We start from the raw sequence: 19,512 nt of genomic DNA, 5'->3' as shown, positions 1-19,512 counted from the left end.
CGCTAGGTGGCCTGGGAACCTGTCAACCTCCGGGAAATGTTTACAAGCGGGACGGTCAACAAACCGATTACTGTTGGTCAAATAGAAATAATTGAAACGGGAAAATGAAACAAAATGCAACTCATTATTGGAGAGAATCGCAAGACGTAGATTCCTCTATGATGGATCTGACAAGGTTAGGTTGCACTTGTCCCTTGAAAGGGTTTATCTTAGCACAAAATGAAACCTTTGCCATGCCTTGATCTGCAGTTCAAGGTTATCAGCAATTAAGCATAGCAACGCAGTAAGTTGTATACATTTTGACACCAACAAAAAGGACATATTATCACGGTTTCCCGTGACTTAAAAAAGTTGGAGGCGGATGAAAAGATACTATATTGTGTCTAAAGCTGAGTATTTAAAGCCTAATTTTGTTAATATCGGAAATATTTCTGTATTAAAGATTACGTTTCACTCCATCCCCCAAACATGCCAAAACTTTAAAATTCCTGCTGAACACACCTAATCTACAAAGTCACGATGAACATTATTTAACCTAGTTTCTGAATCTGCAACTTTTGGTGAGGACTCTGTAATCCGTGTCCTGTTCGGATGAAGGTGAAACAAGAGTACGTAATTTAAATGATATTTAATTTCTGGAAGGGTATCCGCGAGTCATGTCGAGGCTCCCAGCTGCTCAGTTATAAATGTGGCTCAGGACAGAAATAGAAAGTTGGACCATGGCGCAGCCTGAGATGTTTATCAAATACGAACGTCGGGGTCACTTTTTATGGTAACTTTTCCATCGCCAACAGAAACAAACTAAACGAATTAACGAACCTCATCTACAATCAGTTATAGATATCCTTTTAGATAATGGCAGACAACTTGCTATGAGTAGCAACATTGCAAACTAGTTATTTTTGATCGCATTCATCAATTTCCCCCGAGTCATGAGAACAATTGCTGTTTCCCCGCTTATTAAAGTCAATCTGATGTTGACAGAAATATTGAGGAAAAGGGACTAAGCAGATGCTGGACAACTTCAAGTCTCCAATTTCGCACTCTCTCCAACAGTGAGGAATCGCAGTACACTGCAACAAAATATCTCCTTAAAATCAAATCCTAAAACATAAAACGCGTCACTGGTTATTATTATTAGATAATAACATTTCAGAAATTCGTTCGTCAGTTTTACCGACTTTGATTTAAAATTGTATTTCCTCCCCCAAAATCGAAATTGTCAAAACTTAACTGAAATTATATCGTTATATTTTTTTCGACATTAATCAACATTTTACATGGTTTTAAACATGTCGAGTGTAGATTGTCCTCCATCCACAAATAAAGAAAATAAGCTTCACTCAGTAACTCCTCGCTAACAGAACGGCAGGATCATTACATGCAGAGATTCCCCCTCGCCATCACCCACCCCGAACTTCTCGCTTTTCCGTTAAACCCTGTTTTATGAACTCAGTACCTTAGCTGGAGAAACTCGCCGAGAGCTGTTCAGGGAAGAACTCGAATTTCGTGTGGAGGTTTTGGAGCAGCAGCGAGCTAGTGACGGCTGGATAACAAAACGATCTGAAACCACTCTCAGGAACTGACGTTTCAAATTCAACCCAGCAACGAGGAGCTGTGGTATTATGGGGATTGGAGGCTGTTAATAACATTCGCTGGTCAAATTACAGAGTATTTAAAGCAGAGAAACAGGCCATTTGGCCCAATAGATCCATGCCATGTTCTTATACTCCAGGAGCCTCCTCCTACCCCTTTTCATCTAACTCTATTAACATATTCTTCTATACCTTTCTCCCTCATGTTACTCAAAGTGAGATGGAAGTCTTCAGCAGAGGGGAGTTTCACAAATGGCAACACACCACTGCATCTCGCTGGTCACTGATGCCTTTTTTTGCCAGAGCGTGACAGTGCATTCAGTTCACGACAGACACGGCTTGCAGACACAAAGAGCAGTGGGTTTTGCCACCATCACTGGATTCCGCCAGGTGCAAGACATCATTGCTTGCACTCATGTGACCTTCAAGGCACCCAGTGACCTGCTAGGAAGGGCTTTCACTCCCTAAACGTTCAGCTGGTCTGCAACCATAACAAGAGCTTCCTCAATGTGTGGACTCGCTTTCCTGGCAGCTGCCATAACTCCATCCTCCTTCATCATGTTTCAAAATTCACTAGAATCTGGAAAGGTTCCATCAGACTGGAAAGTAGCAAATATAAACCCTCCATTCAAGAAGGTGGGGAGGCAGAAACAGGAAGTAAAGGCCAGTTAGTTTGATGTCTGTCATGAGGAAGGTGTTAGAATTGATCATTAAAGAGGCTATAGCTGCGGACTTTATAGGGGGTAACATATTAGCATGGATAGAAGATTGGCTGGCTGGCAGAAAACAGAGTTTGCATAAATGGGTCCTTTTCTGATTGGCAGGATGTGACGAGTGGAGTCCCGCAGGGGTCTGTGCTGGGGCCTCAACTTTTTACAATTTATATCAATCACTGAGATGAGGGGAACGATGGCATGATAGCTAAATTTGCAGATGACACAAAGATAGGTAGGAAAGTATGTTGTGAAGAGGACATAAGGAGGTTGCAGACTGATATAGATAGGTTGAGTGAATGGGCAAAAATCTGGCAGACAGAATATAATGTGGGAAAATGTGAAGTTGTTCACTTTGGCAGGAAGAATAAAAAGCAGAGTATTGCTTAAACAGAGAACTACTGCAGAATTCCGAGGTGCAGAGGGATCTAGGTGTTCACAAGAAGTTAGTATGCAGCTACAGCAAGTAATAAAGAAGGCTAATGGAATGCTATCCTTTATTACAAGAGGAATTGAAAATAAAAGTAAGGATGTTATGCGTCAGTTATACAGGGCATTGGTGGGACCACATCTCAAATACTGTGTGCAGTTTTGGTCTCCTTATTTAAGGAAGGATGTAAATGCATTGGAGGCAGTTCAGAGAAGGTTTACTAGATTGATGCTTAGAATGAGCGGGTTGCCTTATAAGGAAAGGTTGGTCAGGCTGGGCTTGTTTTCGCTGGAGTTTAGAAGAGTGAGGTAAAGCCTGGCTACCCAACCCAAACCCGACTAGACCTGATTACATGTGTCTGGTTTGGGTCGAAATTCCGAGTCCAGCATTCATGCTCAGGTCAGGTTGGGCTGGACAGTGCTGCTTCTGGGAAGTCACGGGATCGGGCTTACCCATGGTTCCCCACAACACCAGCTGCAGGAATAGCCTGCTGCCAAAACAGATGAAGGAGATTCATGTTGGGTCGGGTCAGATGCGTAAAAAAATTAAATGGCTCGGGCTCGGGTTGGCTGTGGTCGGGTCGGGCCCCAGTTGGGTTTTAATTTTATGCCCAAACCAGGCTTTAGAGTGAGGGGAGGCTTGATTGAAGTTTATAAGATCATGAACAGTCTTGACAAGTTGGATGTGGAGAGGATGTTTCCTCTTGTGGGTGAGTCCAGAACAAGGGGGCACTGTTTTAAAATTAGGAGTTGCCCTTTTAGGACAGAGATGAGGAGAATTTGTTTTCTCTCAGAGGGTTGTGCGACTTTGGAACTCTCTGCCTGAGAAGGTGGTGGAGGCAGGGTCATTGAAAATTTTTAAGGCGAGGCAGATAGATTCTTGTTAGGCAAGGGAATCAAAGGTTATTGAGTAGATGGGAGTGTGGAATTCGAGACACAAACATTTCAGCCATGATCTTATTGAATGGCAGAGCAGGCTCTAGGGGCCGAATGGCCTACTTCTGCTCCTAATTTGTATGTTTGTATATTCGTATCAGTCCACATGGTCTCAAATCTTTACTGAAATCCACAAAGTGCATGATGGATGCTAGGGGATAAGGGAAATCCCTTGAAGACATGGCTACTTATCCCTCTACAGCTGCACCAGACAGAGACACAGAAGCGATACAACCAAAGCCACCTGCTCACGAGGACTGCCATTGAGCAGGCCATTGGGCTTCTCAAGATGTGATTTCGGTGCCTGGACTGGTTGGCTGGCAAGGGTCTCGTTATGGTGGTCTGCTGCGTTCTCCATAACATGGCTCTCCAGAGAGGTGTGAACCTTGAGAACGGTGAGGCCCTGGAAGGAGACAGCTCATCGGGGGAAGAGCAGGAGCAGGAGGTGAGAGAGGAGGAGGAGGTGGAGGCGGAGGGAGATGACATTGAACAGCGAGGTGCCCACGCTGTACAACGAGGTGGCCGGGCACGGCCGAGATGCAAATAGCTCGTGAGGATACCATGAATATCAGGGATCTCCTGATTCTGGAAAGTTTTAACTGAGCACCTCTGACCCAGGTTGAGGGGCATGGCATGGAAGGGAATCTGAGATGCCTGTGCTAACATATGGATGGAAGATGCAGCCTGGAACTTCTAATCACTTACCGCCAATTAAGGAAGCACATCTATTAGAAGCTTTGCCCTCACTGTGGAAGATCCTGTTATAACTTTCACCACCTCATATCACTTTTCCTGTCACAGCAGCAATAAAATGGGTCCGAGATTTGTGCCTTAATGTATCATCATTTATAAAGTGTACAGAGAGAAAATCAGTTCTCATGGACAGTAGGAAGATGCCCCAGTGACCCACTTAGTGCTCCACATGACACGGTGGCCTCGGCACCCAGCCACTCCTACTCTCCTTGCTCTGTTATGGCCTTGGAGGACGTGGAGGCAACCTGCTCACTCATCTCGGCTTGTGGCTGAGATGCATTTGGTGGTCATCCTCGTTGTGGACATGTCCATGGGGCATCTCCAGAGACTGCTGCACCTACATCAATGCAGGGGCAGCCTCTGTCACTTGGCCCTGCTGCACAGATGGTCCCTCAGACAGAGGGGCCAAGGAGGCTGAGGATAATGAGGGCGCCTCGTGAGGGGTGGATGGCACCCTCATCCTCTGCCGTGATATCCTCAACTCTTGTTGGGTGCACCGGATGCCTAGTGGAGGACACCAGCTGGGGCACAGCTGGCATACCCTCCATGGATCTTTGAGCCACCAGTGTCACTGACTGATCCATTCTACACAGTGTCTCCCAGATCCCATGGACATCAGTGTGCAGTTCCTGCATTAACTCTGAGTGATGACACACATGGCTCTCCAAAAGGTTGGCCACTCTCTCTGTGGAGGAGCTCATTTATTCGTAGCCCGGAGCCATGGTGGCGCACATGAGCTGGATGGACTCCTCTGCCCAAGACCTCACACTGCCTCAGGGAACTCCAACATTCGGGAGCACATCTCCTGCTCCTGTTCAAGGTAAAGCCTTCTTTCCTGTGGCTCCTGAGGCACTGCACCTGTGCCCAGCGAAGCAGGGCTGTGTCTGTCCTCCATCCACCAAGGGATCTGCCCACATCTCCCTCTACCTCCGCCTCATCCTTCACACTAGTGCTGTGATCATCACCCTGTGCCACCATATCTACACGCACGTGAGGACCCACCTAGGTGAGAGTATTTGTACTGGTGAACGGTGCACTTGTAAGGTGTGAGGGTGCTTCTTCTTCTTCCTTGTGTAACTCAGGCTCGCAGATGTAAAGGGAGAGGGTGCTGTGTGTTGGATGTCTGCATCTGTGGGAGACAGAAGAGTTGATAAAATGTAGCCTAGGAAACTGCTGCAGAGCTGAGGCTACCCAATGTTACTCAATGCGCAACACGCTATCGGACAGGGTGGAGTGCACTGCACCCCCTTAATGACCATTTTGCCCTCTCATCAGGCATGACTGCCTCTTCTCCCACTATACGGCCAACTCCATTTCTGTATGGGTTATTCGATAGAAGGGCACCCCTCCTCCCGTCTGGGCTCTCTCCCTCATATCGTGCACTCATTTCTCCTACAAGGACAAAAGTGAGCAAGATAAGGCGCTACTGTCCTCGGTGTCCAATGTCATCTGTCCCATCCATTCGGAGCTGCATGTTCAAGTGGTGAGAGGTCCTCAGCAGCTCTGTGGCAGTGAACCATTCTGAGGGGTCACTAAGTGCTCTAGGCACACACACCATGTTCAGAAGCAGCATGTGCCCTGAGGCTCCTCAGGTGGTGTGTCTGCTTGAGAATGCCGAGCCCTAAGACCAGTTTGGAGGGTTGGGGGTTGTACTAATCGTGCCAGTTGTTGAACCTTTTTCAGCACCAGATCCAATTTCTCCTTGTCTTACTTATACTACTCCTGGAGGTAGTAATCTGGAGCCAGGCCTTCTTGGTCTGAGCTGGTGGCCTCTTCCTGCTACCCTCCAGGATAAGGAACTCTCTCTTCTCCCTCATGGCTTCCAACATGAGATTCAGGTTGGGGACATCAATGAACCGAAGGGCAGCCCTGCCCCGGGTGTTAGGCCTCTGGCTCTCTTGAGTCATCTCATCTCCCTTTAGATCAGTTGAAGGCTTTGGCATGATCCACAGTTTTCTTCAGGACAGCCAGCAGCATCACTGATGGTTACTGTGGGAGTCTAAATCCATCCCACACTTGATCTGACCTGCCTCTGTCTCCCCTCCACTGGCTGTAATTGGACAGGAAACCTGTCTCCATCCCAATTAATGACTTACCCACATGAAAATTGGGTCTTTAATCAGTTTCCCATCGGAGGTGAGTTTCTGACCTGAAAACAAAACTGGCTCCTGCTTCCCACCTCCGTCGTGAAAATTCAGTCCTATGTCTTTGCATGAGATTGCCGAGTGGCAGCATTTAGATGAATATATGTGGAGACCAAGGAGAAATCCTTGGGGGACTCTAGAGTTAATGATGCAGGAGCAGGAAGAGAAGCCATTGCAGAAGCTGCTCTGGCTATGACTGAATACATAAGAGTGGAACCACTGGACAATGGAGGAGTATTAGTGCATCACGGTCACAATCACAGAGGATGCTATTTGTGACTTTGATTAGGGTAATTTCAGTGTTGTGACTGTGGTTACCTAACAGGAAAGGTTCATAAATGGAGATGTGGGAAACAGGGTGAGGATTTTGGAGGTGACAACATGTTGAAGAGCTTGGGAGAGGAAAGGGAAGTTAGAGGTGGGCAGTAGTTAGCACTGCAGCCTCACAGCTCCAGTGACCCAGGTTCAGTTCTGGGTACTGTCTGTGCGGAGTTTGCAAGTTCTCCCTGTGACCGTGTGGGTTTCCGTCGGGTGCTCCGGTTTCCTCCCACAGCCAAAGATTTGCAGGTTGTTAGGTAAATTGGCCATTGTAAATTGCCCCTAGTGTAGGAGAATGGTGGGGATGTGGTAGGGAATATGGGATTAATGTAGGATTAGTATAAATGGGTAGTTGTTGGTCGGCACAGACTCGGTGGGCCGAAGGGCCTGTTTCAGTGCTGTATCTCTAAATAAATAAATAAATATGCAAGGATAGAGGAGTCAAAGGTGAATATTTTGAGGAGGGGGTAATGAGGACAGATTTGAAAGGGAGGGGGAACAGTACCTGAGGAGGGGGAGTCATTTACAATATCAAGATGGATTTTAATTATTGCCCAGTACTTTTAACCTCTGCATCAGCAGAAGCGTTGCAGTTTTCTATTTAAGGAACCTGTTTTTGAAGCCTTCCTGTTTCAAAAAGCTTCCTTGGCTGTGCCTGTCTCTTGTTTTATTTCTTCCTGTTTGCAGCTAAAAAGGAAAGGCCTGCCTATCAGACCTCTTGCTGAGGACCAGCAACTGGCCAAGACAATGGGCATAAGATGATTGTCAATACCAAGTCAAGTTAACAAATTGCTTATTATTTACAATCTTAAGGAAACAATATCAAAGCTAGCTCATCTTAACTGCCTAACATATTAGATCCCTTTTAACTTTCATGATTATACTATACTTTAATATGCAACAATTGAAGTAACTCCTTTACAATTCCTTTCTACTGAAAAATGGTCAAAAGATCACAAAGCATGACAGTAACATTTAAGATTTTTACCTACTTGGTGTGGAAGAGACTTTGTTTCCAATTTATTATTACACATGAGGAGATATTAGGTCAGATGAGCAAAGGCTTGGTCAAAAACATAGATTTTAAGGAGTGTCTTAAAGAAGGAAAGTGAGATAGAGAGATGGAGAGGTCTAGGGAGGGAATTCCATAGCTTAGGTCCTAGGCAATTGAATACATGGCCATCAATGTTTTTTTTTTATTTGTTTGGGGGATGTGGGCATCGCTGGCAAGGCCTGCATTTATTGCCCATCCTTAATTGCCCTTGACAAGGTGGTGCTGAGCTGCCTTCTTGAACCGCTGCAGTCTTTGGGGTGTAGGTACACCCACAGTGTTGTTAGGAAGTGAGTTCCAGGATTTTGACCCAGTGACAGTGAAGGAACAGCGATATAGTTCCACGTCAGGATGGTGCGTGACTTGGAGGGGAACTTGCAGGTGGTTATGTTCCAATGCATCTGCTGCCCTTGCCCTTCTAGGTGGTAGAGGTGTGGGTTTGGAAGGTGCTGTCGAAGGAGCCTTGGTGAGTTGCTGCAGTGTACCTTGTATATGGTACAGACTACTGCCACTGTGCATTGGTGGTGGAGGGAGTGAATGTTGAAGGTAGTGGATGTGGTGCCAATCAAGCGGGCTGCTTTGGCCTGGATGGTGTCGAGCTTCTTGAGTGTTCTTGGAGCTGCACTCATTCAGGCAAGTGGAGTGTATTCCATCACACTCCTGACTTGTGCCTTGTAGATGATGGACAGGCACTGGGGAGACAGGAGGTGACTTACTCGCCACAGAATTCCCAGCCTCTGACCTGCTCTTATAGCCACAGTATTTATGTGGCTGCTCCAGTTCAGTTTCTGGTCAACGGTAACCCTCAGGCTCTTGATGGTGGGGGATTCAACGATAGTAATGCCATTGAACGTCAAGGGGAGATGGTTACATTCTCTCTTGTTTGAGATAGTTATTGCCTTATGTTATGATAAGTTATGGCACTTGTGTTGCGGGAATGTTACTTGCCACTTATCATCCCAAGCCTGGATATTGTCCAGGTCTTGCTGCATATGGACATAGGCTGCTTCAGTATGTGAGGAGTTACGAATGTTGTTGAACATTGTGCAATCATCAGCGAACATCCCCACTTCTGACCTTATAATGGAGGGATATTCATTGATGAAGCAGCTGAAGATGGGATGGCCTAGGACACTACCCTGAGGAACTCCTACAGTGATATCCTGGAACAGAGATGATTGACTTCCAACAACCGCAACCATCTTCTTTTGTGCTAGGTATGACTCCAACCAGTGGAGAGTTTCCTCCCTGATTCCCATTGACTCCAGTTTTGCTAGGGCTCCTTGGTGCCATAGTCAGTCAAATGCTGCCTTGATGACAAGGGCAGTCACTCTCGCCTCTGGAGTTCAGCTCTTTTGTCCATGTTTGGACCAAGGCTGTAATGAGGTCAGGAGCTGAGTGGCCTTGGTGGAACCCAAAATAAGTGTAAGTGAGCACGTTATTACTGAGCAAGTGCCACTTGATAGCACTATTGATAATCTCTTCCATCACTTTGCTCATGATTGGAATTAGACTGATAGGGTGGTAATTGGCTGGGTTGGATTTGTCCTGCTTTTTGTGCACAGGACATACCTGGGCAATTTTCCACATTGTCGTGTAGATGCCAGTGTTGTAGCTGTACTGGAAAAGCTTGGATATGGGGGGCGCTGCTAGTTCTGGAGCACAATTCTTCAGTACTATTGCTGGAATGTTGTCGGGGCCCACAGTCTATGCAGTATCCAGTGCCTTCAGCCATTTCTTGATATCACGTAGAGTGAATTGGGTTGGCTGAGGACTGGCATCTGTGATGCTGGGGAGCAATTAAAATTGGGGATGTGCAAGGGGCCAGACTTAGAGGAGTGCAGATTTCTCGGTGGGTAGTGGGTCTGGAGGTGATTACAGAGGGAGGGCCAGGCCGTGGAGGGATTTGGAAACAAGAATGAGAATTTTAAAATCAATACATTGTTTGACTGGGAGCCAGTGTAGGTCACCGAGCACAGGGGAGAGAGGTGGATGGGACTTAGTGTGAGTTAAGACACGGGCAGTAGAGCTTTAGATGACTTCAAAGTTTATGGAGAGTAGAATGTGGGAGACCAGCCAGGAGTGCATTGGAATCATCAAGTTTAAAAATAACAAAGACAAGAATGAGGGTTTCAGCAGCAGATGAGCTGAGATAGGGGTGAAGTTGGGTGATGTCATGGAGGTGGAAATAGGCAGTCTTGGTGGTGGCATGAATATGAGATCGGAAGCTCATCTCGGGGTCAAATATGACACCAGGGTTGCGAACATATATACTAAAGCAATATGCATATAGAAGGCATGGTAATATTTTTGTTTTCATTTGTATTTTTGTTGAATTTCATGATTATCAAGCTGAGGAATATCTGTGCCAGTGAATGAAATGCATATACATCTTTAGCACCCAGTATTATCATGGAGCACTCCTAGGACAGGCATAACTCACATCACATCTGTTCTGCACAACAATATTAGAGTCATAGAGAGATACAGCACTGAAACAGGCCCTTTGGCCCACCGAGTCTGTGCTGACCAACAACCACCCATTTATACTAATCCTACATTAATCCCATATTCCCCACCACATCCCCACCTTCCCTCAATTCTCCTACCACCTACCTACACTAAGGGCAATTTACAATAGCCAATTCACCTATCAACCTGCAAGTCTTTGGCTGTGGGAGGAAACTGGAGCACTCAGCAGAAACCCACACGGTCACAGGGAGAACTTTGCACAGGCAGTACCCAGAACTGAACCAGGGTTGCTGGAGCTGTGAGGCTGCAGTGCTAACCACTGCGCCACTGTGCCGCCCCCCCCCTGTGCCACTGTGCCGCCCTTCTTCAACAACATCTTCAGAAAAGGATCATGTTCCTTCTGAACAGATTTTTTAGTTTTGTTTTCTATTTTCCACATCAACCATTGTCAATTGCTATGGCGTTAGGGGAAGTTTTGTGTTGTGAATTTATACCTACTAACAATTGGGTTGACCAAATCCATTTCACTTAGATCCTTTAAAGAAAGCAGACAACTGACAGAGAGGGTGAAAAAAATTCAGACAGGTTTCTTACTCCTGATCTCCATCTAGGGACCCCTACTGGAAAATGTGAATGTTGAGTAAGGATTGATCTTGTTTCTGTTGTAATGCCCTCCATGGTCAATCAGCCTGCCAACTCACTGTCCAGGCTTAGTAATGAACATTATTGAAAATGATGGTGGTAAACTATTGAGAATACAGGAGCCATCCTAACTGTTATCATTTTCACAATGGTATACATAATATCCAGTGGGGTGCAGTGGATGTTGTTTATATGGAGTTTAAGAAAGCATTTGATAAGGTACCTCATAAAAGGCTGGTAAACAAAACTGAGGCTCACTGAATAGGAGAGTCAGTGTTCAAATGGATAAAAAAAATTAGCTTAAGGATAGAAAGCAGCTAGTTGTAGTAAATGATTGCTTTTCAGACTGAAGGATGTTAGACAGTGGTGTTCCCCTAGGGTCAGTGCTGGGGCCACTGCTTTTTTTTTCGCTATACAGAAATGACTTGGGTCTTGGAATACAGAGTAGAATGTCAAAATTTGCAGATGACACCAAACTTGGAGGTGCGACAAACAGTGAGGATGATATGAACCACTTGCAACAGGGTATAGATAGGCTAGTGGAGTGGGCAGACAGGTGGCAGGTGGAATTTAATACTGCCAAGTGTGAGGTGATGCATTTTGGCAGAAGGAATAGGGAGAGGAAATATATACTTAATGGCACAGTTCTAAAGAGTGTGCAGGAACAGAGGGACCTGGGGGTGCATGTGTATCGATCTTTGAAGTTGGCGGGACATAGAGAGAGGGGTTAGTAAAGCATATGGGATCTTGGGCTTCATAAATAGAAGCATTGAGTACAAAAGCAGGGAAGTTATGCTGAACTTTTATAAAGCCCTGGTTAGGTACCAACTGGAGTATTGTGTCCAGTTCTGGTCACCACACTTCAGGAAGGATGTGAGGGTCCTTGAGAGGGTGCAGAGGAGATTTACCAAAATGGTTCCAGAGATAGAGGATTTTAGTTACAAGGTTGGAAAAGTTGGGTTTGTTCATTTTAGAATAAAAAATATTGCGTGGAGATTTAATGGAAGTGTACAAGATTATGACAGGCTTAGATAAGTTAGACAAGGAAAAACTGTTCCTGTTAACTAATGGTACAAGGACAAGGGGACACAGATTAAAAGTTTTGGGCAAAGATGCAGAGGGAATATGAAGAAGCACTTCTTTTACACAGCGGGTAGTAATGATCCAGAACTTGCTGCCCACAAGGGTGGTGGAAGCGGAGACAATCAGTGACTTCAAGAGGAAGTTGGATGACCACTTGAGAGAAATAGACTTGCAGGGCTCGGAGATCGAGTGAGGAGCGGGATTAACTGCATAGCTTCGTGGAGAACCAGCATGACTTGAATGACCTCCTTCTGTGCCATAAATGACACTATACTCTATGATTAATGTTATGTGTTTACAACTAGACTTCATTTTTGGTAATCGGTGAAAGATTGCCATCCAATAAGATTTACAATTGTTAATCCTTCATTGAGGAGCTTGACATGCTTCAACTGCCTAGACCAGATGGCCTATTTTTAATGCCATTACGCTTTTGTCAAGGAAGAATAATTCATGTATTGTATCATCTATACTAACCACAGTTAAAAGCTTAGGCTAAAAGCAAAGGCAGAGTGTGAGCTTTCAAACTTGCAACCTCCTAAACTCTTTGTGTAGAAAAGAACAACTGAAGGGAATATATAGTAAAAATACTTGCATAGCAACTTATCATGTTTCTCAGAAACATTACAAAGCATTCAATTGCTATTTTGAAGTGAAGAGGCCTTGGTTCTGTAGCCAATGGCAGCAGCCAATTTATGCATGGCAAGATCACATAAAACAGTTGTCAGATGAATGACCATTTAATCTATTATTGAACAAGTTGGTGCGAGTTGAGGGTAGAATGTTGGTTAGGACATTAGGAGAACTCTCCATTCTTCTTTAAATAGTGACATGGATTTTTTAATGTCCACCCAAATCAATGGAACAGGCAGGTGGGGCCTCAATTTATCATTTCAGCTGAAGGGTGGGGCCTCTGACCAATTGCTCATGTCTTGGAGACATATTACCTGCTAAGTCAAGGTTGTATTTAATATTAAATTCAGTTTAAATTATGTTTACCCCCAAGGTTATGTCTTTACTGCCAACTTATTTTTTTAAATTTTATCTGAGTGTATATACTTTCATCACAGTTTAAAAAGATTGTTTCAGGTTTTGGCTACAGGAATATTTTGCAACCAGTTGGTAAATGTTCAAAGCTTTTTTTTTGTCTTATATACTGCATTAAGAGAATGCAAAAACAAATACATTTAAACAAAGATGTTTATAAATTTACCTCTTGGATAGCCATTTGATTAAAACATTTGGTAGCTGAGCTATAAAAACTAGTAATATCCCAGGTTTTATTTCCCAGTCTGTGTTTAGTTGGCTAAATTCAGATGAGTGGTAATAGGCATACTACAATTGGTGTCCAAGTCCTTGGATTAAAGAAGGGCTTATAATTCAGGATTCCTGCTCCTCATTGTGATCCATTGACCCCTGCTGGATGTTTGCAGCTGTGGATGCCAAATAAGGGACAGGATTGGACTATACTATGATGTCATGTAACAAATTGCCTTCCTACCTAAGCTCACACATGGAGAAAGGTCATTTGTGTTAAGTGCTGCAGAATATTGGTGCCCCTGGAACCTACACATGCAGAAGCCAACCCCTTCAGAATGGGAGAGAGGGCAAGAGAGAATAAATTGGGGGAAATTTGTGGAGAAAAAATGTAGTTATTTTTATATAAGGATATGTAATGTTTCTATAAACACAATTCTCATCTTTGATCAGTCTTCTAAGAACAGCTTCTCTTAACAGCAAGTTGGTCAATGTGTGAGTCTCCTATTAGTCTCTATGTCAGGGTACCTGTTAATAGTTTTTTACGAGGCATTTCTTCTCCTTTAGGTAGACTACATCTCAGTGATCCAAGATAATAATTTGTTTTCTATATATCAAATGCATAATTTTCCATGTCCTGTAAATCAAGTAATAGAGCAGTATTCTGTTTCTTACTGTTCTTGAACTAAAACCGTTTAATAACATTTACTATATAGAGGGTTTTATATTCGTTATTAATGGTAAAATATGAATGTATTTATAAGAATAATTCCTGCTCAAGCAAGTTTTAATATAACATTAATACGTGCAATCGACTATACTTAATTGTTTCTGTTCTGTGCGAATATCAACAATGACAACAACTTGTATTTATATAGCACCTTTAACGTAAAACATCTCAAGGCGCTTCACAGGAGCATTATGAAACCAGATTTGACACAGAGCCACATAAGGCGAAAAATAGTTCTGATGAAGGGTCACTGACCTGAAACATTAACTCTGCTTCTCTCTCCATAAATGCTGCCAGACCTGCTGAATATTTCCAGCATTTCTTGCTTTTATTGTCAGCGATATTAGGGCAAGCCATCAAATATAAACACTGTTTAATTTAATGGCAATTAGCAGTTGTATAGTTTCATATTTATGTATATTTTCCTGGTGCCAGATGATGAATCCCTGAGTGTCAGAACCGATTTCTTAACAAAGTGGAAGTTGCTGAGCCTCGTGTCAAAACAAGATGGCGATTGCGAATAAGGTCTATTAACTACAATGGACATCCGTTCAGTTCCAGGTTGAATGCGAGAAGTACTTCCGGGTGGTTGCTGGGCCAGAGACGGTGGGATCATGGCTGCTGACGGGTTGCAGGAGCAGGTTTTAAAGCTGCAGTCTCGTTTGTCAGAGGCTCAGGAACCCAAGAAGGTAAAGGACCGCCAGTTCCAGGATCTCTAGGTCACTCCTAGGATTCGCGGTGGGGGTAACTCTTAAGGAATGGGGTAATAAATCTACCACGGAAAGGTATTTGACTAACACCTGGGAAACCAGTGATCGATCTATTGAATATTGATTAATAATCAAACCATTGGGGCACCAGCGGTCAGGCCAAGGGTCGTGTGCTGGGCGTCTACCTTTTATGAGAAGTATTAATGCGCTTGTTTTATTATCTTTTTATGTATTCAATTTCTGTTTACAAAAACGAATAATACGTCTGTCTGAGAATCTCCACTGTAGTGTAGGAAAGTGATGACATTGCAATCTTTGAACCTCTCAGGAAACCCCAATTGATTAAAAAAAAAATCTAGCCAGTAATTTGAAGAGAATAGAAATGTTTTACTGTCACTTTGACTTTAAATGTAATACTTTTTAAATAAGCCATCAGGACCATCTAGACTTTTTGCTGGAATCAATTCAAAATAATTTTTAGAGATAGTTAATGAGTAATTAAGTGATGAATAATAGTTACTATAAATATATGTAATGATGCTAACAGATAATTTCTATACCGTGCTGCGTTTGTGGACCTCAAAGCAATGTCAGTTATGTATAAAGGGAGAAGTATGGATATATAATACTTTTGTTTTGATGTGGAACTTTCTCTTTTAAGCTTGTTGATTTGGTTGAATTCTGATTTTTTTGTTTTGTTTTGAATTATTAGATGTGCTGTCAGCCCTTTAATCTGAATTGCAGAGTAAACAGGCACACCTTCCTTTGCTCGTACTCCTGGCCGGCCTCCCACATTCTACCCTCTCTAAACTTGGGGTCATCCAAAGCTCTGCTACCTGTGGCCTAATTCACACCAAATGCTGTTCACCCAACATTCCTGTATTTGCTGACCTATACTGGCTCGATTTTTAAAATTCTCATCCTTGTTTTCAAATCTCTCCATGGCCTGGGCCCTCCATATCTCTGTAATATCCTCCAGCTTTACAATCCTCCAATATAGCTGCGCTTCTCTAATTCCGGCCTCTTGAACATCCCCCATTTTAATCGTTGCACCATTGGTGGCCGTGCCTTCAGCTGCCTAGGCCCTAGACTCTGGAGTTCCCTCCCTAAATTTCTCCACCTCTCTTTCCTCTTAAGAGACTCCTTAAAACCTACCTCAGAATCATAGAATTGTTACAGCGCAGAAGGAGGCCATTTGGTCCATTGTATCTGTACCGGCTCTGAATGAGCAATTCAACTGGTGCCAATCCCCGCCTTCTCCCCGTAACCCTGCAAATTCTTCCTTTTTGTATAACAGTCTAAGTCCCTTTTGAATGGGTCAGTTGAACCTGCCTTCACCACGCTCTCAGGCAGTGCGTTCCAGACCTTAACCACTCGCTGCGTGCAAAAGTTTTTCCTCATGTTGTTTTTGCTTCTGTTACCCATTACTTTAAATCTGTGCCCTCTCGTTCTTGATCCTTTCGTGAGTGGGAACAGTTTTTCTCTATCTACTCTGTCAACTTATGTGTGATTTTATGTGGCCTGGGGCTAACCCTGCCATTTCCGTATATCCTTGATTTGTAAGGCTATTTTGAATAGTCAGACTGTTATTTGCTCCATGAAGCATGTATTTTTTATTTTTTGCAAATTCAGTCTCCAGATGTGGGTGTTGCAAGGCTGCCATTGATTGCCCATCTGTAGTTGTCCCTGAGAAGGGACCTTATTTTGTAGCAATTTGATACAACTGAGTGACTTGCTAGGCCACTTCAGAAGACAGTTAAATGTTACTTGTTTGTGTGGGACTGGAGTTGCATATAGGCTAGACCAGTTAAGGACTACAGGTTCCCCTCCCTAAAAGACATCAATGAACCAGTTGGGTTTTTATGACGATCTGACAACTTTGTCATTTTTCTTTTTTTTTTTAACTGATTCCAGATTTTTTGAACTGAATTTTTTTTTTTTTAATTCGCATTGTTTGGTTTAATAGTCTAGTAACATGGCCACACCATTGCACCCATGATGGACATTGTAGGTTCAACTCCCAGGCTTAGTGCATAGCCTCAGTTCAACTGATATGAAGGCTGAATGTTTTCCACGAGCAGAGACGGGAACTTGGCTCATTTGGTACCATTGAATGCCATACCAAGAGCTAGAGGAGAGAAAAATAGATGTCTTTCTAATAATGTGAAAATATTTTGACTGGGTGTTGTGATATCAGCTGTTCAATTCTGTACAATACAAAGTACCCTGTCAAGTATTTTAATATTCTGTTCTGATGATGGGTCATTGACCTGAAAGGTTAACTCTGTTACTCTCTCTACAGATGTTGCCTGACCTGCTGAGTATTTCCAGCATTTTCTGCTTTTACTATACAGATTTTAACATTGTTTGTTTCCTTTTTTATTATTGGATACTTTTCTAAATATAAATGATCAAAAGTTATTCACTTGTGAATACTCGTCCACAAGGGATCCTTCTGCAGCTGTGTACTTAGGACTGCTGATTGAAGAATTACAGTTCCCTTTTTAGACCGTGTAGGTGAAGTGTTGGTAAACATCTACCTAGTCCAAGCAAAAAAAAATGGCTTTGCATTATTCCAATCACTCCAGTTTTTTAATAGCACTTCTTTCTGGAAAAGTGATTATTTTTCCAACATTTAATTGTAGAGTAATGTATACAGACAGTTGGATAGCTAGGAAGAAATTACAAGCCTGTGTACAGCAGGGTTCAGATGGCGCATGCCCTATGATTCCAAATCAAATTATCATCTTTCACTTCTACTTTAGTTATCTTTATATAATCTATGCAAGGTACTTGGTTTTTTTAAAAATGCAAGATTGCGAACACAATCTGCAAAAATCTGGTTTCTTGGTTAATCTGTAAGGCACTCTTTATTAAACCTAAATGATATAAGCAATGGTTCTCTGATGGCACAATTGGTTAAGTCAATGTGTAACTTAGCTATGATAGACCTAGGAAAGATGCAGTAGGTTCAACTTCATGGTTTTGACTGTTTGTTTGTTTGAGTTGGTTGATACAAATGGGCACTGCAGTCTTAGCACCCCTATGCTAGGAAAGGGAAACTCACAATGTTCCTGCTCTGGTTGCCATTCAGTGACATCAGGTACATGTGTGGACATCAGGTGATGTATTGACTGTATGTGTTTCCCTCACACCCTTTGAACATGTACAAAATGGTCATTTGGTGAAATATCATAGGATGACCAATGCTTGTGCAACCTTACGTGGAAAGCATTCAGTGCCTCCAGGAGAAGGAAGGAGAGGAAATTGGTGAAAAAGGAATGCAAAAGGAGTAACAGTGTTAAGAAAACCCTATATGCCAAATGAGAAATATTAATTCTCATTTTCAAGTTTCAAGAAAGCGAACATCATGGGACAGGTTGTCAGAAATGCTCCATTCATCAATATCGGCGACCACACTCTGGAAGTGTTTCAAGAGTTCACCTACCTAGGCTCAACCATCACCAGCGACCTGTCTCTCGATGCAGGAATCAACAAGCCCATGGGAAAGGCGTCTGCTGCTATGTCCAGACTGGCCAAGAGGGTGTAGGAAAATGGCGCACTGACACTGAACACAAAAGTCCGAGTGTTTCAAGCCTGTGTTCTTAATACCTTGCTCTATGGCAGCGAGGCCTGGACAACGTATGTCAGCCAAGAACGACATCACAACACATTTCATCTTTGCTGTCTCCGTAGAATCCTTGGCTTCAGGTGGCAGGATCGTATCTTCAATGCAGAAGTCCTCGAGGCAGCCAACATCCCCAGCATGTATGTCCTACTGAGCCAGCGGCGCTTGAGATGGCTTGGCCATGTGAGCCGCATGGAAGATGGCAGGATCTCCAAGGATGTATTGTACAGCGAGCTCGTCACTGGTATCAGACCCACCGGCCGTCCATATCTCCACTTTAAAGACGTCTGCAAACGTGACATTAAGTCCTATGACATTGACCACAAGTCGTGGGAGCCAGTTGCCAGTGATCGCCGGAGCTGGCGGACAGCTATAAAGGTGGGGCTGAAGAGACTCAGCAGTTGGCAGGAGAAGAGACAGCAGTATAAAGAGAGAGCCAACTGTGTAACAGCCCCTACAACCAACTTTACTGCAGTGCCTGTGGAAGAGTCTGTCACTCTAGAATTGGCCTTTATAACCACTCCAGGCACTGCTCCACAAACCACGGACCACCTCCAGGCGCTTACCCGTTGTCTCTCGAGACAAGGATGCCAAAGTGGAAAGGAAAGGATATGTCAAATGAGAAATATTAATTTTAACAGTTGAAAACTTGCATTAAACATTTTAATGGAAAAAATCCTACAGTAACTTAAAAAAAAAAACTAGCAACTAGCATCTGAAATACCAAGAAATTGAACTGGAGACAAAAGTCTAACGAAGCCCAGCAGGACAATGGCTTGCTCCAATTGATTGAATGACCTAAAATGGCTTCATTAGCATGGCAGTCAAGGAATCCTCACATTGACTTTGAAAGAGCAAACCCCCTCCAAGTGTAAATTGACATCCTGGGGCATGTGGAACCTAGAATTGCATTAGAAGGTTCCAGAAAACCTGAAGCAACCATGTGACTGTCTGTCCCTCTCTGAACAAATAGAAGTTTTGTTACACAGACAGAAGACAAGCAGAAACTGTGCAGCAGCAGAGGAGGCTGCGTGCTTCTCTCGTTCCTGCT

The 19,512-nt window shown here is 43.6% G+C and overlaps 2 protein-coding genes across 6 annotated transcripts in view; one reads left to right on the top strand and one right to left on the bottom strand.

Moving 5' to 3' along the window:
* Positions 1-14,625, bottom strand: part of LOC137347137 (kelch-like protein 31) — a 39,770-nt gene extending 25,145 nt beyond the window's left edge. For 2 of the 4 annotated variants that reach the window (XM_068011272.1, XM_068011270.1), the window contains exons 1-2: positions 14,379-14,625; positions 1,460-1,639 (exon numbers count right to left, since the gene is read on the bottom strand). The gene's annotated coding sequence lies outside the window, so the exon portion shown is untranslated. The remainder of the gene's footprint in view (positions 1-1,459; positions 1,640-14,378) is intronic. The other 2 variants (XM_068011271.1, XM_068011274.1) reach the window with 2 other exon arrangements.
* A 78-nt stretch (positions 14,626-14,703) lies between these two features.
* The window catches only part of eloa (elongin A), a 55,920-nt gene continuing 51,111 nt past the window's right edge, over positions 14,704-19,512 (top strand). For both annotated transcript variants that reach the window (XR_010968870.1, XM_068011269.1), the window contains exon 1: positions 14,704-14,812. Coding sequence is in view for 1 of the 2 variants with exons in the window: in XM_068011269.1 (XP_067867370.1) it covers positions 14,738-14,812 (75 nt within the window). In the remaining variant the exon portion in view is untranslated. The remainder of the gene's footprint in view (positions 14,813-19,512) is intronic.

This window comes from Heterodontus francisci, chromosome 31, assembly GCF_036365525.1.
Source record: "Heterodontus francisci isolate sHetFra1 chromosome 31, sHetFra1.hap1, whole genome shotgun sequence".
NCBI lineage: Eukaryota > Metazoa > Chordata > Chondrichthyes > Heterodontiformes > Heterodontidae > Heterodontus > Heterodontus francisci.
This window is presented reverse-complemented; position numbering and strand designations above follow the sequence as displayed.